Below are 20,000 nucleotides of genomic sequence, written 5' to 3'. Positions count from 1 at the left end.
AGAGAGAGAAACAGAAAAAGAAAAGAGAGAGAGAGAGAGAGAGATGCTGAATTAGGATTTTTGGCTGTGATCGTTTTTGTTGTTCTCTCTCTCTCACACACACACACACACACACACACACACACACACACACACACACACACACACACACACGCACACACACACACACACACACACACACACACACGCACACGCACACACGCACACACACGCACCGCATTCCTACGTGACGAAAAAGACCATTATAAACAACAACACCACTCCGATTGGTCATTGTTTTAAATTGCTTCACGAAACGGCTACGACATTCGATGCAGACAGCTGTGTGTGTGTGTGTGTGTGTGTGTGTGTGTGTGTGTGTGTGTGTGTGTGTGTGTGTGTGTGTGTGTGTGTGTGTGCCTGTACAGGTCTACAGACTTACACAAAAGACACAGAGCTGTAGTACAGCCTAAGATTGGCTCTATCGATACCCCCAGGTTCTTCTTCTTCTTTCTTCTTCGTTTCGTGGGCTGCAACTCACAAGTTCCCTCGTATGTACACGAGTTGGCTTTTACGTGTACGACCGCTTTTACCCCGCTATGAAGGCAGCCACACTGTATTACACCCCTCCATTCGCTGTCTCTGTCTCTGTCTCTGTATCTGTCTCTCACTTTCTCTCTCTCTCTCTCTCTCTCTCTCTCTCTCTCTCTCCTTCTGCCTGCCTGCCTGCCTGTCTGTCTGCCTGTCTGTCTGTGTGTCTGTCCATCTGCGCGCCTTCTTTGCGGCGTTTCTGATTTCCTCTCTATCTCTTTCTACTCTGTGATAAGACACGCCCACTTACATACAGATTATGTACTGCAAAGTCCTTTATTCTGCATGGCACAAGAGGGAGAATGGATGTCCTACAGGGGGTTAAAAACTGAAGTCATACACACGAAAACCAAATAAATAAATAAATATATAAATAAATAAAATAAAGAGAGAGAGAAAACAAAAACAACAACAAATAAACAACAACAACTAACAGCATCAGAATTGCACGTGCGTGCTGTGAAGAAAGCGACCGATCACCAGACAAGTCAGCCGCGCACTGACTAACTGTACTGACAACAGTCAGTACAGCAGCTTGACCGCACACACGAACCGTAATTCTGACGTCGCGCGCTCTCATAGGGGCGTGTAGAATTTCCCATGTCGTAAACGCTGCTTCAAGGAGTGTATGTATACATATCTTGTCCAGACTCCATCATACTGGTCCATCAGGTAGGGACCTAGGACGACCCTGGACGGTGATGTGGTGACCACAGGGAGGGACTGCAATGAGCTGGCGGCACGACACGCACCCATTTCCATTCTGATGTGTCTTCTCTTTTCCATTGGGAGAGACAAGACAAGACAAGACAAGACAAAATTCTTTATTTCGAGGATAATAGATAAGCACTGGTGTGCTTTTTTTTTTTTTTTTTTACATCCAGTGCCCCGCCCTGAATAGGGTCTACACTACACAATACATAATAAAATTAAAGTATGGTATTAGTAGAAATACACAACAGAGAGAAAAAAAATCCAAAACATTATCTTAAGAAAAGAAAAAAAAGAACACACACACACACACACACACACACACACACACACACACACACACACACATGACACAGGCACAAGCATGGTGTTAGTAAAATGCATAGGAAAGAGAGAGAGAGAGAGAGAGAGAGAGAGAGAGAGAGAGAGAGAGATTCTGTATATATATATAAGCATATATATTATCCACGATAGCTTGGAGAAAGTAAATAAGTATTTAGAACTTTATACAAATCGTACGTGAACCGAACGAGAAGTGAGTAAATTGGTTCTTTTTTCTTTCTTTCTTTCTTTATTTGGGTGTGTGGGGGGGGGGGGGGGGGGGGGGGGCGTGGGGCATTATTTGAATTGACGTTTTTTCAGCTCATTTTAGTTTCTCTCTCTGTCTCTGTCTCTGTCTCTGTCTCTCTCTGTCTCTCTGTCTCTGTCTCTCTCTCTCTCTCTCTCTCTCTCTCTCTCTCTCTCTCTCTCTCTCTCTCTCTCTCTCTCTCTCTGTGTGACTGTTGTTTTGTTTTTTTAAAGAACTGATGGGGTAGGCTAGCCTACCCAGTCGGTCGTCAAGTTGTGGTCTGCTGGGCTATAACTAACTATACGCAAAACATAGCAGTTTGATTTCATTCACTTTGTGTGTGTGTGTGTGTGTATGTGTGTGTGTGTGTGTGTGTGTGTGTGTGTGTGTGTGTGTGTGTGTGTGTGTGTGTGTGTGTGTGTTCTGTTTTCAGGTAGGGGGTTGTGAGCTGAAGGATGAATGAGGATCGACATGAGGAACCCATGGAGTGTGCTGCCCTGTGTTATTGTCTGCCTTCTTCTTCCTCTACTTCTCCTCATAGACGTTCAAGGTGAGGTGTAGCCTGAAGCCTACCTCCCGCTTTCTGGTTTGCTTCAAGTCAAATCAAGTCGATGAGTCAACTTTCTTGTCAAAGTCCTCTCAAAAAGAATTGACTGGAAAAAAACAACAACACAAACATGAAATGAAAGATCAGATACAGACAGACATACAGACAGGCACAGGCAGTAACTACAGTACACAGACATTCGGGGGACAGGCGGAGAAACACAAGCCATTAATTAATCAAACACCTCTGACTCATTGTTTGTACATGTACACAGACAAGTACAGTGACGGACTGTATACACTCACAACAGACACATAGAGAGGCACGGACAAACACACAGACAGACAGACAAGCACTCACTTTACACAAACAAACAAGCAAGCAAACAAACAAACAGGCAAAAGACAGACACAGACGGCACTGATACAGAGATGGCCACGTGAGATTAGATCAGACTGGTTCCGTCGCGGAGGGAGGTAAGAAAGATGAAGAAGGAGCGAGCGACCTTGAACCCTTTTGGAAACGGGTACAACAACAACTTGTTCACCTCTTGCCTTCAGTCAGTCAGTCGCTGTCCGTGTAGTGGTGTGATGGATGGATGTGAACCCAGGCTCCCTGCTTCCGACCTGAAACGTGACCTCTACTCCTCTTCTCTTCCCCGGGAGAGTAAAGTAACCCCTCCTCCGCCCTCCGCCCACACCCCCACCACCCCCTCCCCACCATCCACATCTGCATTTTGACCGAGGGAGGGAGGAAGGGGGGAGAAGGGGGTAGAGGGGGAGTTACGAGAGGAGAGCGGGTAGGATTGAGGAACATGTCGGCTTTCGATCGTCTGGAGTCAAAAATAGCTGAAGTGGGGTGGAAAATACTGGTCGGCAAAATTTCACTCATCTATACTTAATTCCACTTTTTGCTCTCTCTGTCTCTCTGTCTCTCTCCCCCTCCCTTATTATCCTGCCTCAATGTAAACACTGTAAAAAGCATCCCTAACTTTAAAAACATATATCGTGCACATTTATTGAAAAACATGTGATTATGTGACACATATCAATTATAAACAAAAAATCATGTATAGATTGTCAATATATATACGCCTCTCTCCTCCCCTGTCAGTCTCTATGTCTCTCCACTGTCACTGTCACTATATCTGTTGTCAGCCTCCCCTGCCTTCTTTACTCTTCCCCTTGTCCATTCTTCCTTCCGCTCTCCACCACGCCCCTACCCTATTGTCCTCGTTGTTATTCATCTATCGCGATATTGTATTGTACACAAGTTCTATGTTTATGTTTGCACATGCTTATGCAATTTTGACGCTGGTGTTGTGAATTGACTCTCGCTTCTTTTTTTTTTTCTTTTTTTTTTTTTTTGTTGTTGTTGCTTTGTTGCTTTTTTTTTCCAATTATCATTTATGCCCAGAGGGCTGGATGTAAAAAAGTACTTTGTGCTTACTCCTTTACCCTCGTAAAATAAAAGTTCGTTCGTTCGTTCGTTCGTTCTCTTCCCCTCTCTCTTCCCTCTCTCTTCCCCTCTCTCTTCCCTCTCTCTTCCCCTCTCTCTTCCCTCTCTCTTCCCCTCTCTCTTCCCTCTCTCTTCCCCTCTCTCTTCCCCTCTCTCTTCCCTCTCTCTTCCCCTCTCTCTTCCCTCTCTCTTCCCCTCTCTCTTCCCCTCTCTCTTCCCTCTCTCTTCCCCTCTCTCTTCCCTCTCTCTTCCCCTCTCTCTTCCCTCTCTCTTCCCCTCTCTCTTCCCTCTCTCTTCCCCTCTCTCTTCCCCTCTCTCTTCCCTCTCTCTTCCCCTCTCTCTTCCCCTCTCTCTTGTGCACTTCGACCCAGTGTTGTACTGATAATTAATGCAGACAAAGACGAGAACACGTGCGCTATTTTCAGAAGCAGACATAATTATGCGCTGTACTGAACACAGACGGTGATTGTGATTCATTGAAGTAGGTCTGTCGATCACCTGTGACACACCTTGTCTTTCAGCCAGGAAGGGTCAGCAAACTGCCTCCCACATATGTTGGAAGTTGTAGTAGGAACGGGGATTTGTGTGTGTGTGTGTGTGTGTGTGTGTGTGTGCGTGCGTGCGTGCGTGCGTGCGTGCGTGCGTGTGTGTGTGTGTGTGTGTGTGTGTGTGTGTGTGTGTGTGTGTGTTAGTATTATTATTATTATTATTATTATTATTATTATTATTATTCAAGGAGGCTTGCGAAATAATTGGTCACATTATGATCGGTTTTGGGGGTGTTTTTTTGTGTTTTTTTGTGTTTTGTTTTGTTTTATTTTGTTTTGTTTTGGAGGGGGGGGGGTTGTTTTTTAACATTTTCGATATATATTCAATAGTCTCTGCCAGACTCGGTTATCGTCATTATTATTATTATTATTATTATTATCGATGCGTGTGTGTGTGTGTGTGTGTGTGTGTGTGTGTGGTGTGTGTGTGTGTACGTATGCAAGTGTGATGTGCAATGCGCTTTAGTTGACTGCAATGGAGGTGCATAAGAATTCAATCATCTGTATAGTTTGTGTACAGTTATTTCTGTTTAGTGCCATCCAATTTCTCTTTTTTGTCTTTTTCATATATTTCACCTTATTTATTTATTTTATTTATTTATTCCTATGCTCGACATGTGCTGCTGCCAAAAAGCAAATATCTGTACATAAATATAGACAATAAGATATGTGTATTCGTATTTGTATCTTTCACCCTCTCTCTATTTCTCACTTCCTCCCCCACCCCCCACCCCCACCATCCTGCCTTCCTCCTCTCCATAACCTATCTCTCCCTTTCTTCCTCTTCATCAATCCTCTCTCTCTCTCTCTCTCTCTCTCTCTCTCTCTCTCTCTCTCTCTCTCATAACTTCTAATCCATCCCCCTCTCCCACCCTTCAATATCCCCACCCCACCCCCATCCCCTAAACCCCCACCCCTGACCCTTTATTCCCCAATTCCCAGTAAATTTCTCAACCTCCTCCCCTTGTTCTAGCTAGTTATTATTTTCCGACGCTTCCAGATGAAGGACTGTCTGAAAAACCATGTGTGTGTGTGTGTCACGATGTTGTTATGGTCCCCCTCACCCCCACCCCACCCCACACCCCAAAGCTCTCTGTCAGTTTGATGCAGAACCCCCCCCCCCCCCCCAACCCCAAACCACCCCCCACCCATCCCACTCCCCTCCCCCCCTCCCACGCACCCCTCCCCCCCCACGCCTCCCCTTCCCCAACAGGGTGTGACTATCATACCCTGGGTTGTCGGGGGACACATACAGGTACACATGGCTCGTCGGGCCATTCTTCAATGAAAACTGAGAAGAACAAGAAGAAGAAGAAGAAGCTTCTAACTGAAAAACAAATCGTGACACAGAACACGTACACAGAGAGAGAAAGATATACAGATAAAACGATATCCTTATATATACTTATACATATATATATATATATATATATATATATATATATATATATGTGTGTGTGTGTGTGTGTGTGTCTGTGTGTGTGTGTGTGTGTGTCTGTGTGTGTGTGTGTACAAAGGAACCGAAATAAGCATACAATGCTTCTTTTTGCACTCTGCCCACATGGCAAAAGCAAAACAACAACATGGATTCGAAGTAATCACAAAATTGAAGGGAAAAAATGACAGACATGACGCTAGGCACATTCACACGCACACACACACATTTAGTATGCATGTACACACACGATTTCATACATCAGAGTAGGGTTTAACGACATATTGGCGTATGTCCATCAGGCTATGTTGTTCCAGACATAGTCTGGCTGTGGAGTGAATTACGGAGCACGGCAGGTCCATTGTTGCCAAGGTGGTATGGACAAGTGCATTATGAGTTTTGTTGGGGTTTTTTTTGTGTGTTTTTTTTTTTTGCTGTTCGCTGCGCACGGAGGTCAGTCGAGCTGTCGTCTGGGCTGTGTACTGACTGTCAAAGGGGCAGTCCCTTGGGCAACCCCTGGCAGCCAGTCCTCATGCTCCGTCCACTGCTCCCGCCAGTAAAGGGAGCAACAGTAGCCACGAGCCTCCGCCACCACCCGCTCTCTTGTGGCCCTCCTTTGCCGTGCCTTTACGAACCTGGACAGGACACGTTGTCCGCATGACAGACAGCAGGATCCCGAAGATACTTTTGTATGGCCAGCTGAAGGAAGGCCACCGTGAACTTGGAAGACCATGCAAGCGCTTCAACGACACCTTGAAGACAAACCTCAAAGCCTGTGACAGACATCGCTTCCTGGGAAACTGATGCCCTTGACCGCTGTCGCTGGAGAATGCTGTGCTCTATTGGCATAAAGACGTTTGAAAACAAGAGAACGCTGGCCATTAAGGAGAAGCGTGAGCGAAGGAAGCAGGGCTCAACTCCTGGAGACGTTTTCCCTTGCAACACCTGTGGGAAGTGCTGCGCATCCAGAATCGGCCTCTTCTCCCATATGAGGACACACACCGACAGATAAGCTTGCCTGCCTACTCATCCGTCGGACCGACGGGAGACTCCATCACGAACCTGGCGCAGACCATGGGAGGATGGCGAACCCGGACCCATGAATGAATGATGTGCGCCTATCCTCGGTCGGAGACCAAGCTCTAAAGCTAAGCGCTTTTACAAACACGGGGTCATTTTTTGCACAACAGGTTGCCTGCCTGGATAGAGCCAACTGACGGCTAGCCATTGGGCGCTCATCATTCGTTTCCTGTGTCGTTCAATCACGCACACATTGACACTCGGACAGATGTGTAACATTTTATGCGTATGACCGTTTTGCTTACTTACCCCGCCATACCAGGTTTTCGGGGGTGTGCATGTTAGGTGTGTTTTTGTTTCTATAATCCACCGAACACTGACATGGATTGCAAATACATCTAAAGTGCGCATTACATATTTTGATCTTCTGCGTGCGTATACACGCGAAGGAGGGTTCAGGCACAAGCAGGTCTGCACACACGTTAACCTGGAAGATCAAAACAAAACAAAAAAATCTCCACCCTTTATCCACCAGACGCCGTCACCGAGATTCGAACCCGGGACCCTCAGATTGAAAGCCCAACGCTATAACCACTCGGCTACTCCACCTGTCAACTACCGCCAGCAAAAGAGAGCAACAGCAGCCGCGAACAGCCGCCACCCTAACCCTCCTGCAAGTTCCATTGCTCGGACGGAAGAGCCCAGTATGGTCGTAACCCGCTACTGACTGTGTGTAGTATGGAACTGACCAACGGCGTAGTTCGGTCAACGTTGGCATTTAGTCACGTGTAACTGTCAAAAAGTTAGAACCAAGCAATGCAACTGGCACCACCTGCAGCTGTAGCCGTCCTTTGGAGTGTGTTTACGAAGACAGCGAAGACAACGTGAGATTAGCGACTCGGGCCCGTCCACCCCCAGGAGTGCAACAGTGGATGCCATGCACGAAGTCAGACTCATAGACCGTCGACGCCAGCAGGAAGCAGGAAGTCGGAGCCACCCAGAGACCCATCAATGCGACTGGCTTCGAACACTGACCCCTGGGAAAAACGTGGGCAAACGTTGGCCGTCCCAACTGCTTGCGACAAACCAACCCCACCCCCCTCCCCAAACATCCGGCACAACAGGAGTATTTTTTGGTCGCAGACGCCTTTATTACCCGTTCCCTGAAGTGTTGTCCCTTGTTTCTGAATTTCATCAGTACAAAATGTATGCGCGATAAATGTGTGATCATACATTCAGACATGCGCATAAAATGGAGAAAGAAACGGAGACAGACAGACAGAGACAGGGAGACATAGAGATAGACAGACACACACACACACACACACACACACACACGCGCGCGCGCGCGCGCGCGCGCGCGCGCACGCACGCACACACACACACACACACACATGTCATTTTTACAAAATCTGCAGTTCCATCTGCTTCCATAAGAAATGTCTAATATGATATTCAGCATGTGTTTGAAATAGTTCAGAGTTTAATTTGGAGCCCAATTAGCTCTTTGTTGTAATTCTACTGGTTGACTAGTTATTTTGTTTTATTTTTATCCTTTTTTCATGCTAATTGAGGAGAGAGGAACAGGGAAAGTCGTGATGATTTAAGGCATAGGTGGGGCGGAGGGGGGAGGAGGAGATGATAGATTTTCATCGAAAATCACAAATGTGGATAGACAATAAGCAAAAGAACAAAACGAACACACACACACACACACACACACACACACACACACACACACACACACACACACACACACACACACACACACACACACACACACACACACACACACACACACACACAGAGACCCCGAACACAAACGATATGAGGAACAACATGCATCACGATGGACAAGGGAAGCAGGGAACACGCAGAGCAATCACACAACAAGTCCAACACACACAGGCACCAAAGACGGTTCTTCCTCTCTCTCCAGGGATCGCGGAGGATTGGCTACAGCATACAGATTGCATTGCGCCCAGTGACTTCAGATTGTAGGCTGAGATAGGTTGGAGAACAGAAAATCGCTTCGCATCTTTCTTGTTCTTCTTTTCAATCTGCTTGCCCTTCTTCTTGCTCGTCTTCGTGCTCTTGTTGTTGTTGTTGTTGTTGTTGCTTTTCTTCTTCTTCTTCTTCTTCGTCGTCGTCGTCGTCGTCGTCGTCGTTGTTGTCGACGTTCAAATGGCCAGAGTCATACTGCCAGAACTCAGTTCCACTTTTTCTTCTTCTTCTTCTTCCTTTATGCCTGTACGTATACGAAAGGGCCTATTTTGTGTTTCCACCAAAGAATAATAGATAGATAGATAGATAGATAGATAGATAGACAAGTAGATAGACAGACAGACATAGATGTATGTATGTGTGCGCGTTGTGTGGTTTGTGTCTAATTTCTATGTCTCATGCGTGTGTACGTGTAGAGCGTAAGAATCATTACACGCGTTCATCTGTCAGGAAACAGACGAGAGGGCAGAATACAGATGGCACACTGGAAGCTTGTGGACAGTTCTCCTGACAGATGGAGGCGCGAGTTTTTTACTCACACTCATCTACATAGTGATGCAATCAGCTGAGCGAAGGGCGTGCGATTCTGAGACATCATTGCTCTCTCTCTCTCTCTCTCTCTCTCTCTCTCTCTCTGTCTCTCTCTCTCTGTCTCTCTCTCTGTCTCTGTCTCTCTCTCTCTGTCTCTCTGTCTCTGTCTCCCTCTGTCTCTCTTTCTCTCTCTGTCTCTCTCTCTGTGTCTCTCTCTGTGTCTCTCTCTCTCCGTCTCTCTCTCTCTGTGTCTCTGTCTGTCTGTCTGTCTGTCTCTCTCTCTCTTTCTCTCTCTCTGTCTCTGTCTGTCTGTCTGTCTGTCTCTCTCTCTCTCTCTCTCTCTCTCTCTCTCTCTCTCTCTTACCCAGCCATGAATAATGTATACTGTCCATTGATAAATATCATTCCTCATGTTTAAAAGAAAAGAGAGGAAAAAAGAAAAAAAGAAAAAGAAAAGCATACCAAAGAAAGAAACGTTTCGTATCCGTAGAAATATATGTTCGCGCGATCATAGACACAGACACAGATAAAACACAAACATGCAAGCGCCTTCCCACACATGGTTACGCCCGTGCGCATATTCAGATACGTATAAACACACACACACACGTATATATGCATGTGCGCGCGCGCACGCGCATGCATGCACCACGCACGCACGCACACACACACACACACACACACACACACAGACACACACACGCATACTCATACACACACGCATCCACACACACTCTCTCTGTCTCTGTTTCTGTCTGTCTGTCTGTCTGTCTGTCTGTCTGTCTGTCTGTCTCTCTCTCTCTCTCTCTCTCTCTCTCTCTCTCTTCATTTCATGATCAAGACGGCTTTGAGAGGGCATTTGTCGTCCGATATTGACTAGTTACAAATGACCCCGAGATTCATTCGAGGCCAGCTGGTTCAGAATGACCTTAGGGGTAAAACTTTACGGGGGGCTTGGGGGTGGGGGGGGGAATGGTGTATAGGAGCAGAATGACCTTAGGGGTAAAACTTTACAGGGGGCTTGGGGGTGGGGGGGGGGGGGATGGTGTATAGGAGCAGAATGACCTTAGGGGTAAAACTTTACGGGGGGCTTGGGGGTGGGGGGGGGAATGGTGTATAGGAGCAGAATGACCTTAGGGGTAAAACTTTACAGGGGGCTTGGGGGTGGGGGGGGGGATGGTGTATAGGAGCAGAATGACCTTAGGGGTAAAATTTTACGGGGGGATTGGTGGGGGGTGGGGGAATGGTGTATAGGAAAGGGGTACTTTGAGGCTGTTACACCGTAGGTTTCAGTGGTTTGTCTACTGGGGTCAATAAAAACCCGTTCGGTGTGGGGTATAAAATTACCCCCACAGCCATTCTGTACTGTCCTGGCTATTCTGAGTGGTAGGTGTGACATCCTGAAATCATATTCATGAATAGAAGAAGAAGAAGAAGAAGAAGAAGAAGAAGAAGAAGAAGAAGAAGAAGAAGAAGAAGAAGACAAATAAAAAGAAGAAGAAATAGAGACCGTCTCAAAGATAGATAAACGAATAAATAAACCAACCTGCTCTGTTTTGTTTTTTGTTTTTTTCAAGTGGAATTTCTCATAACGTAAGTTGAAAAAAGAAAAATGGGTTTTCGTTGTTGTTGTTGTTGTCGTCGTCGTTTATTTGTTCTCCAGTTTGAAGAACTACGGCATTGATGTTTTTATGTACACACAGACCCCCCCCCCCCCCCCCCCCCCCCCCCCCCCACACACACACACACACACACCACCACCACCACCACCACCACCCCGCACACACACACCAAAAAACAAACAAACAAAAAGATCGCGTGCACCTTATCCAGCTCTCTCGTTTCTTTCTCCATACATAAAACAACACAGTCAGTCGCAATATTTTTTATGACAGACGGGGTACGTCAAAACTTCAGAGAATCTGATATCCGTGTAAAAACAAAGAAAGGAATATAATTTTCTTTGGGGGTTCTCGGCATAAACTTAGTAACAACAAGAAAGAAAGAAAGAAAGAAAAGAGAGAAGTATATCTTCAACAAGAAACGGAAAGGACAGCCCTGGATGATCCGGTCGGATCCACTTCCTGTATGGCGGTAGTTTTCCTCCCAGTTCATTTCCGGGTTGTCGGGGATTGGTGGACACTTCATGTCACTCATCCTGAAGAACCAATCAAACATGGTCCTCGGTAATCACGTGAACAATGATCCTGTCAGGTCTGGATCTTGATTGGCTTACTAAGGGATTGTGTTGAGGGTGTTGCCATTCACGTGGGTGAGAGGATTTGCCAATTGTTTGTTTCCAGAACTCTGTACTCTCGATATAATGATGTCTGAGTATAATCTGAAGGTTTCCAAGGTTTGCTGTTGCTTATGGTGGAGGTGTGGATTAGTTTTGTGACATTAGATATATTAGATGTATAGGAGAATTATTCTCTCTCTCTCTCTCTCTCTCTCTCTCTCTCTCTCTCTCTCTAATACTTCTGCTAGTCTTGCAAGTACTGACGAGACAGACATGGATATTCTGGCTTTTGAAGACTTTGCGAGTTTGTTGCTGTCGCCTTTGTTTTTGTTGTTGTTGTTTTACAAACGCGTGAGAAATAGGGTTTTTTTTATCTGGTAAAATGGTGAGAGACTTACAAAAGTACCAACCATGTATGTCTCTCGGTATCCTTCTGTCTGTCTGTCTCTGTCTCTCTCTCTGTCTCTCTCTCTCTCTCTCTCTCTCTCTCTCTCTCTCTCTCTCTCTCTCTAACTCTCTCTCGAAACACAAAAGACGCTTGAATCTGCTAAGTCAATGTTTTTACTTCAATAGAGGCATTGAAGCAAATTATTTAACATTCACAAGCTGAAAGCAATGATATCTTTTTGTTGAAGTGAATACAAGTACAGCTGTTGAGCCAGTTCGAGATCCATTAATAAATTCAGTGTTTCAGACAGACAAGTTATAGCTGAAAGATGCAAATATATTTTCTCTAGGGAATAATACAACCATTATGTTTGCTCTGCTCTGAATTAAACATTTGCATTTCCGTTGTATTAGTCAGTTCATACTGAATATTTTACTGCTTAAAAGAAACTTCTTATACATGCATCTAACTTGACATAACTAACTTTTGTTCGAAAAACAAAATGAAGGGCGTAATCTGTTTTTCTTCACAATGGAAATGTATAGCTTCAAACTATAACTTGTGATGTATTTTCACATCGTTTGCTGAAGCTGTCCTCATGCACCACACGATATTAGACACAAAGATTCAGAATGCCATTGAAATACCATTATTTCTCCATCCCAGATGAACAAAGTCGCTTTGTGTATATCCTACCATCCTTAAACATGAAATTTTGCATTCATTCATTCATTCATTCTCTCTCTCTCTCTCTCTCTCTCTCTCCCTCTCCCTCTCCATCTATCTGTGTGTGTGTGTGTGTGTGTGTGTGTGTGTGTGTGTGTGTGTGTGTGTGTGTGTGTGTGTGTGTGTGTGTGTGTGTGTGCTTTAGGGGCGTGTGGGGAAATGGATTGTTGACACAGTTAAAAGGAGATGTGGAGTTTCGAACATTGATCAGTCCGCACACTTTGACACTTCTTCTTCCTCCTTCTCCGTTTCAGTTTAGTTTTCACTTTGTCAAGGAGGTGTCACTGCTTTCGGACAAATCTATGTACCCTACACCATGAAAACTGACATTAAAACCGACATTGAAACTCACATTAAAACTGACACCTAAAACTGACACCGGAACTGACACTGAAATCAGCACGAAAACTGACATTAAAACCGACATTGAAACTCACATTAAAAGCTAACTAGATTAAAACTGACATTAAAACTGACACCGAAACTGACATTGATTAAAAAAAAGACGACCCCTGAAACTAACGGACACTGAAACTGACGTTTGAAACTCTCTCACACACACACACACACACACACACACACACACACACACACACACGCACGCACGCACACACACACACACACACACACACACACACACACACACACACGCACACACGCACACACACACACACACACACACACACACACAAACCCAACCTGAAGGGTGTTGTTTGTGTGTGTTGCAGTGAACGGCCTGGGCTGCTTCAAGTGCACATCCATCAACCATACCAATCCTGACTGCGAGGACCGCTTCAACAACACCGACAAACGCTTCTGGGACGGGGACTGCTGGGCGTACCGCAAGAAGCGCGAGGGCATGTTCCCAGCGACTCAGTGCATCAAGATGACGGCCGAAGATGGTGAGTGGATTTTATGGAGACTACAGTTTCAGTTTCAGTTTCAGCCTCAGTTTCTCCTGCAGGAGGCGTCACTGCGTTCGGACAAAGCCATACACGCCACCCCACACTCTCGGCTTGGCAAGATGCGTGGCCTGCAAGCAGCATAACCCAACGCGCTAAGTCCGGCCTTGGTCGAGTGGCATGCATCGTCTCGAGAATCCGAATAACTAATACTGAGACGCTCAGTTTCGATTTTCCAGTCAAACTTTTGAGAATGGGCGAGGGCGGCGGGATTCGAACACAGACCCTTACGGACTCTGTTTTGGCGTCTTAGTGTGTGGTTATACTGAACCGTGCAACACACGCCGCACGTTTTACGGCGCAAATTAAGCGGCGCATGTGGTTATGCTGAACCGTACCACACACGCCGCAGGTTTTGCTTGCGCTGATGCAATACCCGCGGAAACAGGCACATACATATGAGAAAATGGCGCTAACGAGAAAGAAGAAGCTGCTTTTGTGGTGGTGGTGGAGAAAAAAACAATTAGGCAGAAGAAATCGTCGATTTGCCGTTCATCCCATCAACAAAGTGCGACACCTTCATGGTGCATATCATCATCTTATGCCCCAGCTATGGAGTGATGAAGAGAAATTCGTGGCGTATTTTAGAATGAAACCAGTGGTTCTTGTCGTCTTTGTTATAGATGAAAGTTCGAATCCTCACTGCAGCGATCAACCTCTCGTCGTCCATGTTGGAAAGGAAGTGTCGTTATTTATCAAAAAAATCAAGCACGAGTTTTGTCCCTTTTCACCCGTGCGGCCGCGTGCGCTCGGTTCGCACGACCGTGCAAAACGCGGCGTAAAATTTACGGGTCCAAGACGGCTCAGCATAACCACTTTCACCCGTCCCCAGTAAGCCCAGAGAAGGATTTTCCTGAAACCGAACGCGCAATTTGCGCCGCAAAACGTGCGGCGCGTTTGGCACGGTTCAGTATAACCACGGCCTTAACCGTTCGGCCACCTTCCTCGAAGACTACAGAAGAACTTGACCTTGAATAACTTTTTTTTGTTTTTTGTGGGGTTTTTTGTTTGTTTGGTTTTTTTTTTGCTTTTTTTTTTGTTTTTTTTGTTTTGATTTAAAACAAAATTCTTTCTTTTTTTATCTTATTATTTTTTGTTGTTGTTGCCATCAGGGTAGTTAATTACACTCAACTCGCATTATAATGTATGTGACATGAGATATGCCTGTCAAATCAAGCAAGCGAGACAGAGAGAGAGAGAGGCAAATAGACAGAGACAGAGACAGACAGACAGACAGAGAGAGAGAGAGCGAGAGAGAGAGAGAGTGAAACGAAACGAATTTTTATTTCTCGAGAGTAGTGGAAGTACGCATAGCTGCTTTTTCACATCCAGCCCTCAGGGGCAAAAAGAAAAGCGAAAAAAGAAGGACAAAGCAAAAGCAACACACACACACACACACACACACACACACACACACACACACACACACACACACACACACACACACACACAACATAACACAACACAACACAACACACACACACTCACTCACATACACACCACAACTTTCGACAGGTTATCTAGTATGGCTCAGTTATGACAGTCATGACATCTCACATCTTCTACGCTTTCCTTGTGAAGTTACACACGCCAGTCATAGCGAACCACTTACAGATGAAGCGACTCTTCAACAACGTAGTCATCTTCACCGTCGTCATCAATATTATAGTTATCGTAATCACATAACATTCAGCATGAAGAACATTACCAAAGCAAGGAGGTCCAGACAGGACAATGACATTAAGCAGAATATTTTTTGTTGTTGGTGTTGGAACAGTAAGACAGTGATAATGAAGCTTATCTGACAAAATAGCACAGGCTGTTTTTGGCAGATATGATAATTATGACCACGTAGCTGTCAAAGAGCACGTCATCAGAGAGATAATGAATCTCATAATTGCATACACGGCGAAGAAGGAAACGTAAGGTTTTTTTCCTGACGGACAACAGATGGCTTGACACACTGACACAGAAGAGAATACTGTTGGTGTCACTGGGAATGGTGGGGGGCGGGGGTGGGGGGGGAATGTTTATAAATAATCTGCTGCCTAGTCTCTCAATGCATTGTGCATTAACTCATCATTCACAACCTCATGAGAGCTCCCAGGACGCACACACACATACGCAGACACACACACACACATACACGCACGCACGTACGCGCGCGCGCACACACACACACGCACACGCACGCACGCACACACATACACACATACACACACAAACGCAGACAAAAACACACACGCGCGCGCGCACACACACTCACATAGACACACATAGACACACAGATACAGACAGACAGACAGACAGACAGACAGACACACACACACACACACACACACACACACACACACACACACACACACACACAAACAAACAAACAAACAAACAAACAAGCATTCCTCCAAGGCTACTTTCTTTTGTAAACAGAACATGATAGTCTTCAGTATCAGATTTTGCTTTAATTACAGGGGAAAAAAAACGAATTGCTGCGGCAATGACAGGAATAGTAATGGTTCCAAGACGAATACAGTTCCAGACATGTCTATATGTGGTGAGGTCTGGAAGAAGCAAGAAGGGGTCCTGAATCCATTTAGAGGGTTTCAGAGGAACCAAGACGAGTCTGCTCCTGCCGGTGCTATCTTTATGGCAGACATTCCATGTTGCCCAGGAGACTCACAAGCGTCTTCGCCGTTGGGTCATGTTTCCGGGTTCGTTTGGGACCTACTGGTGTCTCTTTCAATGTGTGGGGGTGGTGTGTGTGTGCGCGCGCCCGTGTGTGTGTGTGTGTCTGTGTGTGTGTGTGTGTGTGTGTATGTGTGTGTGGCTTTAATTACAGCCGACATTCGCCAGCGGCAGTACAAACGCGAACACAAAAATACCAGGCGGACACGTCTCCACAAAACACTGAATGTTTTTGTGTGTCTTTCGTTTATGACAGCTAGTTTGTATGCGCCCCTGTCTGCTGAATTATATTGTTATAACGTTTTATACTGAAAAGAGAAATCGATGTACACCTTTTATCGGTGTGTGTGTGTGTGTGTGTGTGTGTGTGTGTGTGTGTGTGTGTGTGTGTGTGTGTGTGTGTGTGTGTGTGTGTGTGTGTGTGTGTGTGTGTGTGTGTGTGTGTGTGTGTGTGTGTGTGTGTGTGTGTGTGCAGTTCGCATCAGACATGCGGGGTTGTCTGGTGCGTAAGGTGTTGGGAAACTCGCAGGATATTAACCAGCTTTTTTTTTCTTTAAGGAAGTAGAATAAGTAACACACACACACACACACACACACACACACACACACACACACACACACACACTGAGTAACGTAACATCTCCATCCTGTTTCTCCCACACGAGCCATTTTACAATGGCACAGTGGGACCAGCTCATGTGACAACTCCTTTAACTTATCCGCTGAGCTCCTCATTGTCTCAGTCCCCTGTGGATTCGTTTTCGATACGTGTACTGAGAGCTGGTGTGTGGGATGTAATGTGATGAGTGTTGGGACGGACGTTGGGCGTAACAGCCGAATGGTTGATAACGTTGGACTCAGTCTTTCAACGTTGAACTTTCAGGGACTCTGTGTGTGTATGACAGTGAGGTAGCATATGCTTTACTATTCATCATGATACAACGACTTTAAAATTTAAAAAAAAAATGATTAAAAGCGCGGAAACATAATAACCAGTTCTGAAGAAAAAGAGAGAAAACAAAGGGGGGGGGGGGGGGGGGGGGGCGGAGAGAATTGCATGAAATGGAGTTAACGAGGAAAAGAATTAAAAAAAAGAAAGAAAGATAAAAAGAAAAAAATATAACAATAGTGAAGTACAACAACATAAAGAAAGATGGATGGAAGGAAATGATGAAAATGATGATATATATATATATATATATATAAAATAAAATAAAATAAACACCAGGGTTAGTGTTTAGGAGAACATACTGACAACGACACCGAAATCTTTTGTGGGGCAGAAACTTATGACACCAATGATTATGAAAGAGATAAGTCGAAGAGTTATTTCTTTTGCCAGAAAGAAACCATCAAACGTCCATCGAAGCTCGGAGATTTTCTCTGGTTCGATTTCCTCCTCTCTCTCTCTCTCTCTCTCTCTCTCTCTCTCTCTCTCTCTCTCTCTCTCTGTGTGTGTGTATTTCTTCTATAAATTAATAGGCCTATTGTTTTTGTTATATTTTTGGCAGAGGTAGTGCGACGGACTACTATCATTTGCTCTTCTATGTCTTGTCAATGGAGAAAAATAATAACCTAAGGCTTTTTGCAAGAAATACCACTCTAAAATATTAAAAGATCAAAAACAAAAAGGCAAACAGTGCGAATGTATTTGGTTTATCAGTTCGCTCTACATTGCGATGTGACAGTCAGATATTTCGACGTAGATTTATTTATATCAGAGAATAAGAGGTAAAACATGAAAAAAAGGGGAAAATTTGTATTTTCTCACGATGTGTAACTCACGAGGACAGGTACCAGTTTTATCAGCAAGGTAGACACCATCTTTATACGTGGTTTTCAAAGACTCGAAACTGCCACTTGTTCAACGTCGTAGGTACACTGATGGTGCAGAGCATATTAACTCCATACGAACGGCGAAAGAGACGACGTTAACAGCGTTTCATCCCAATTACCATCATCAAAATATTGCAAGCGGAACGCTCTTATACTGAAGAGGTGAATGTTGACAAAGAATACGACAATTCTGACGACGGAAGCTAAAGGTTAGGTCATTCAGACACCCACTGGACATCCGAGGGGTCTGTGTAGAGGAGAAGAGAGGACTGGCCGTACTGAGTGAGTTAATTGGTTTTTGGAGACTTGCGATGCGATGTTGTTGTCGTTATTGTCTTCGTTGTTGCTGTTGATGTAGTTGCACGCACCTACCCCCTACCCTCCCCCCTTCCCGTCCCCCGCCCTCCCGCTCCCCCCCCCCCCCCCCCCCACACACAGAGTCTTTCATCCCCCTACCCCCAACCCACTCCACTCTCCACTCTTCCCCTTGTCAGACCTCATGCACTGCGACCTACCACGAGCCATTAGCTCCAATCATATTTGACAAGGGGGCTGTTCTGGATTCCGACCTTGCCGCCCCAAAAGGTCCAGGGGTGTAACGCCCCTCAAGCATTCCCACGCCCCTCCTGCCGCTTCTTGTGTTCGATTAAGCCAATCAACGGATCCCAGACGCTTCTGACGGAATGGGTTATCGAATATTATTTACATATACTGTGGGCGGATGTCATACCGTTTAGAGACCATGTTTTCAAGTCATTCACATCATTGTCGTCTTTCTCTGTTTCTGTTTCTGTGTGTCTGTCTCCCTGTCTGTGTGCATGTGTGTCTGTCTTTCTGTCTGTCTATTTGAGTGTCTCTGTCTCTCTCTGTCTGTCTCTTTCTCTGTCTCTTTGTGTGTCTCTGTGTCTCAGTGTCCCAGTATGTCTCTCTGTCTCTATATCTAATTGTCTGTCTTCCCGCTGTTTCTGTTTCTGTCTGTCTGTCCTTGTCTCTGTTTCTGGTTCTGTCTGTCTGTCTGTCTGTCTGTCTTTCCGAGACAATGGCGCGTAAAACCTCGTCAGTGTCCGTCGTTGTGTGTATCCGCAAGTGCACGCACGGGAACGCGCACGTATGTTCTGTGTGTGCATGTGTGTGAAAAGTTTTGTTATGAACGTGTTTGCATTCGTCAGTGTTCGAGCCTGCGTCCGTGCGTGCGTGCGCGCGCCTGTGTGTGTGTGTGTGTGTGTGTCTTGTGCCTGTGACTGTGTCTGTGTTTCGGTGTGTGAAGATTCCTGAGGGTGCTGGCGGGAGACGGGGGTGTGGGTTGGGTGGTGGTGGTGGTGGGGATTCGGGGGGGGGGGGGGATTTTTTTCTTTGTTTAATTACTCATTACAATAAAGAGACAGTCAAACAGGAGCAACCGATTGTGGAGTGAAGAGAGAATCTGAGCGCGCTGGTCCGAATCACGGATCAGCCGCCGATATTTTCTCCCCTTCCACTAGACCTTGAGTGGTGGTCTGGACGCTAGTCATTCGGACAGGACGATAAACTGAGGTCCCGTGTGCAGCATGCACTTAGCGCACGTAAAAGAACCCACGGCAACAAAAGGGTTGTTCCTGGCAAAATTCTGTAGAAAAATCCACTTCGATAGGAAAAACAAATAAAACTTCACGCAGGAAAAAATTACCAAAAAAAAGGGGGAGGGGGGTGGGGGTTGGGGTGGCGCTGTGGTGTAGCGACGCGCTCTCCCTGGGGAGAGCAGCCTGAATTTCACACAGTATTTCACAATACAA

General features: G+C 45.6%; 1 protein-coding gene across 10 annotated transcripts in view; it reads left to right on the top strand.

Annotated features, from left to right (window-relative positions):
* Positions 1-20,000, top strand: part of LOC143293647 (uncharacterized) — a 100,548-nt gene that overhangs the window by 74,968 nt on the left and 5,580 nt on the right. For all 10 annotated transcript variants that reach the window (XM_076604769.1, XM_076604768.1, XM_076604764.1 and 7 more), the window contains 2 exons: positions 2,283-2,399; positions 13,474-13,647. In XM_076604769.1, coding sequence (XP_076460884.1) covers positions 2,309-2,399; positions 13,474-13,647 — 265 coding nt within the window. In that variant the 5' untranslated portion in view covers positions 2,283-2,308. The remainder of the gene's footprint in view (positions 1-2,282; positions 2,400-13,473; positions 13,648-20,000) is intronic.

Source organism: Babylonia areolata, chromosome 19 (assembly GCF_041734735.1).
Source record: "Babylonia areolata isolate BAREFJ2019XMU chromosome 19, ASM4173473v1, whole genome shotgun sequence".
Taxonomy (NCBI): Eukaryota; Metazoa; Mollusca; class Gastropoda; order Neogastropoda; family Buccinidae; genus Babylonia; species Babylonia areolata.
This window is presented reverse-complemented; position numbering and strand designations above follow the sequence as displayed.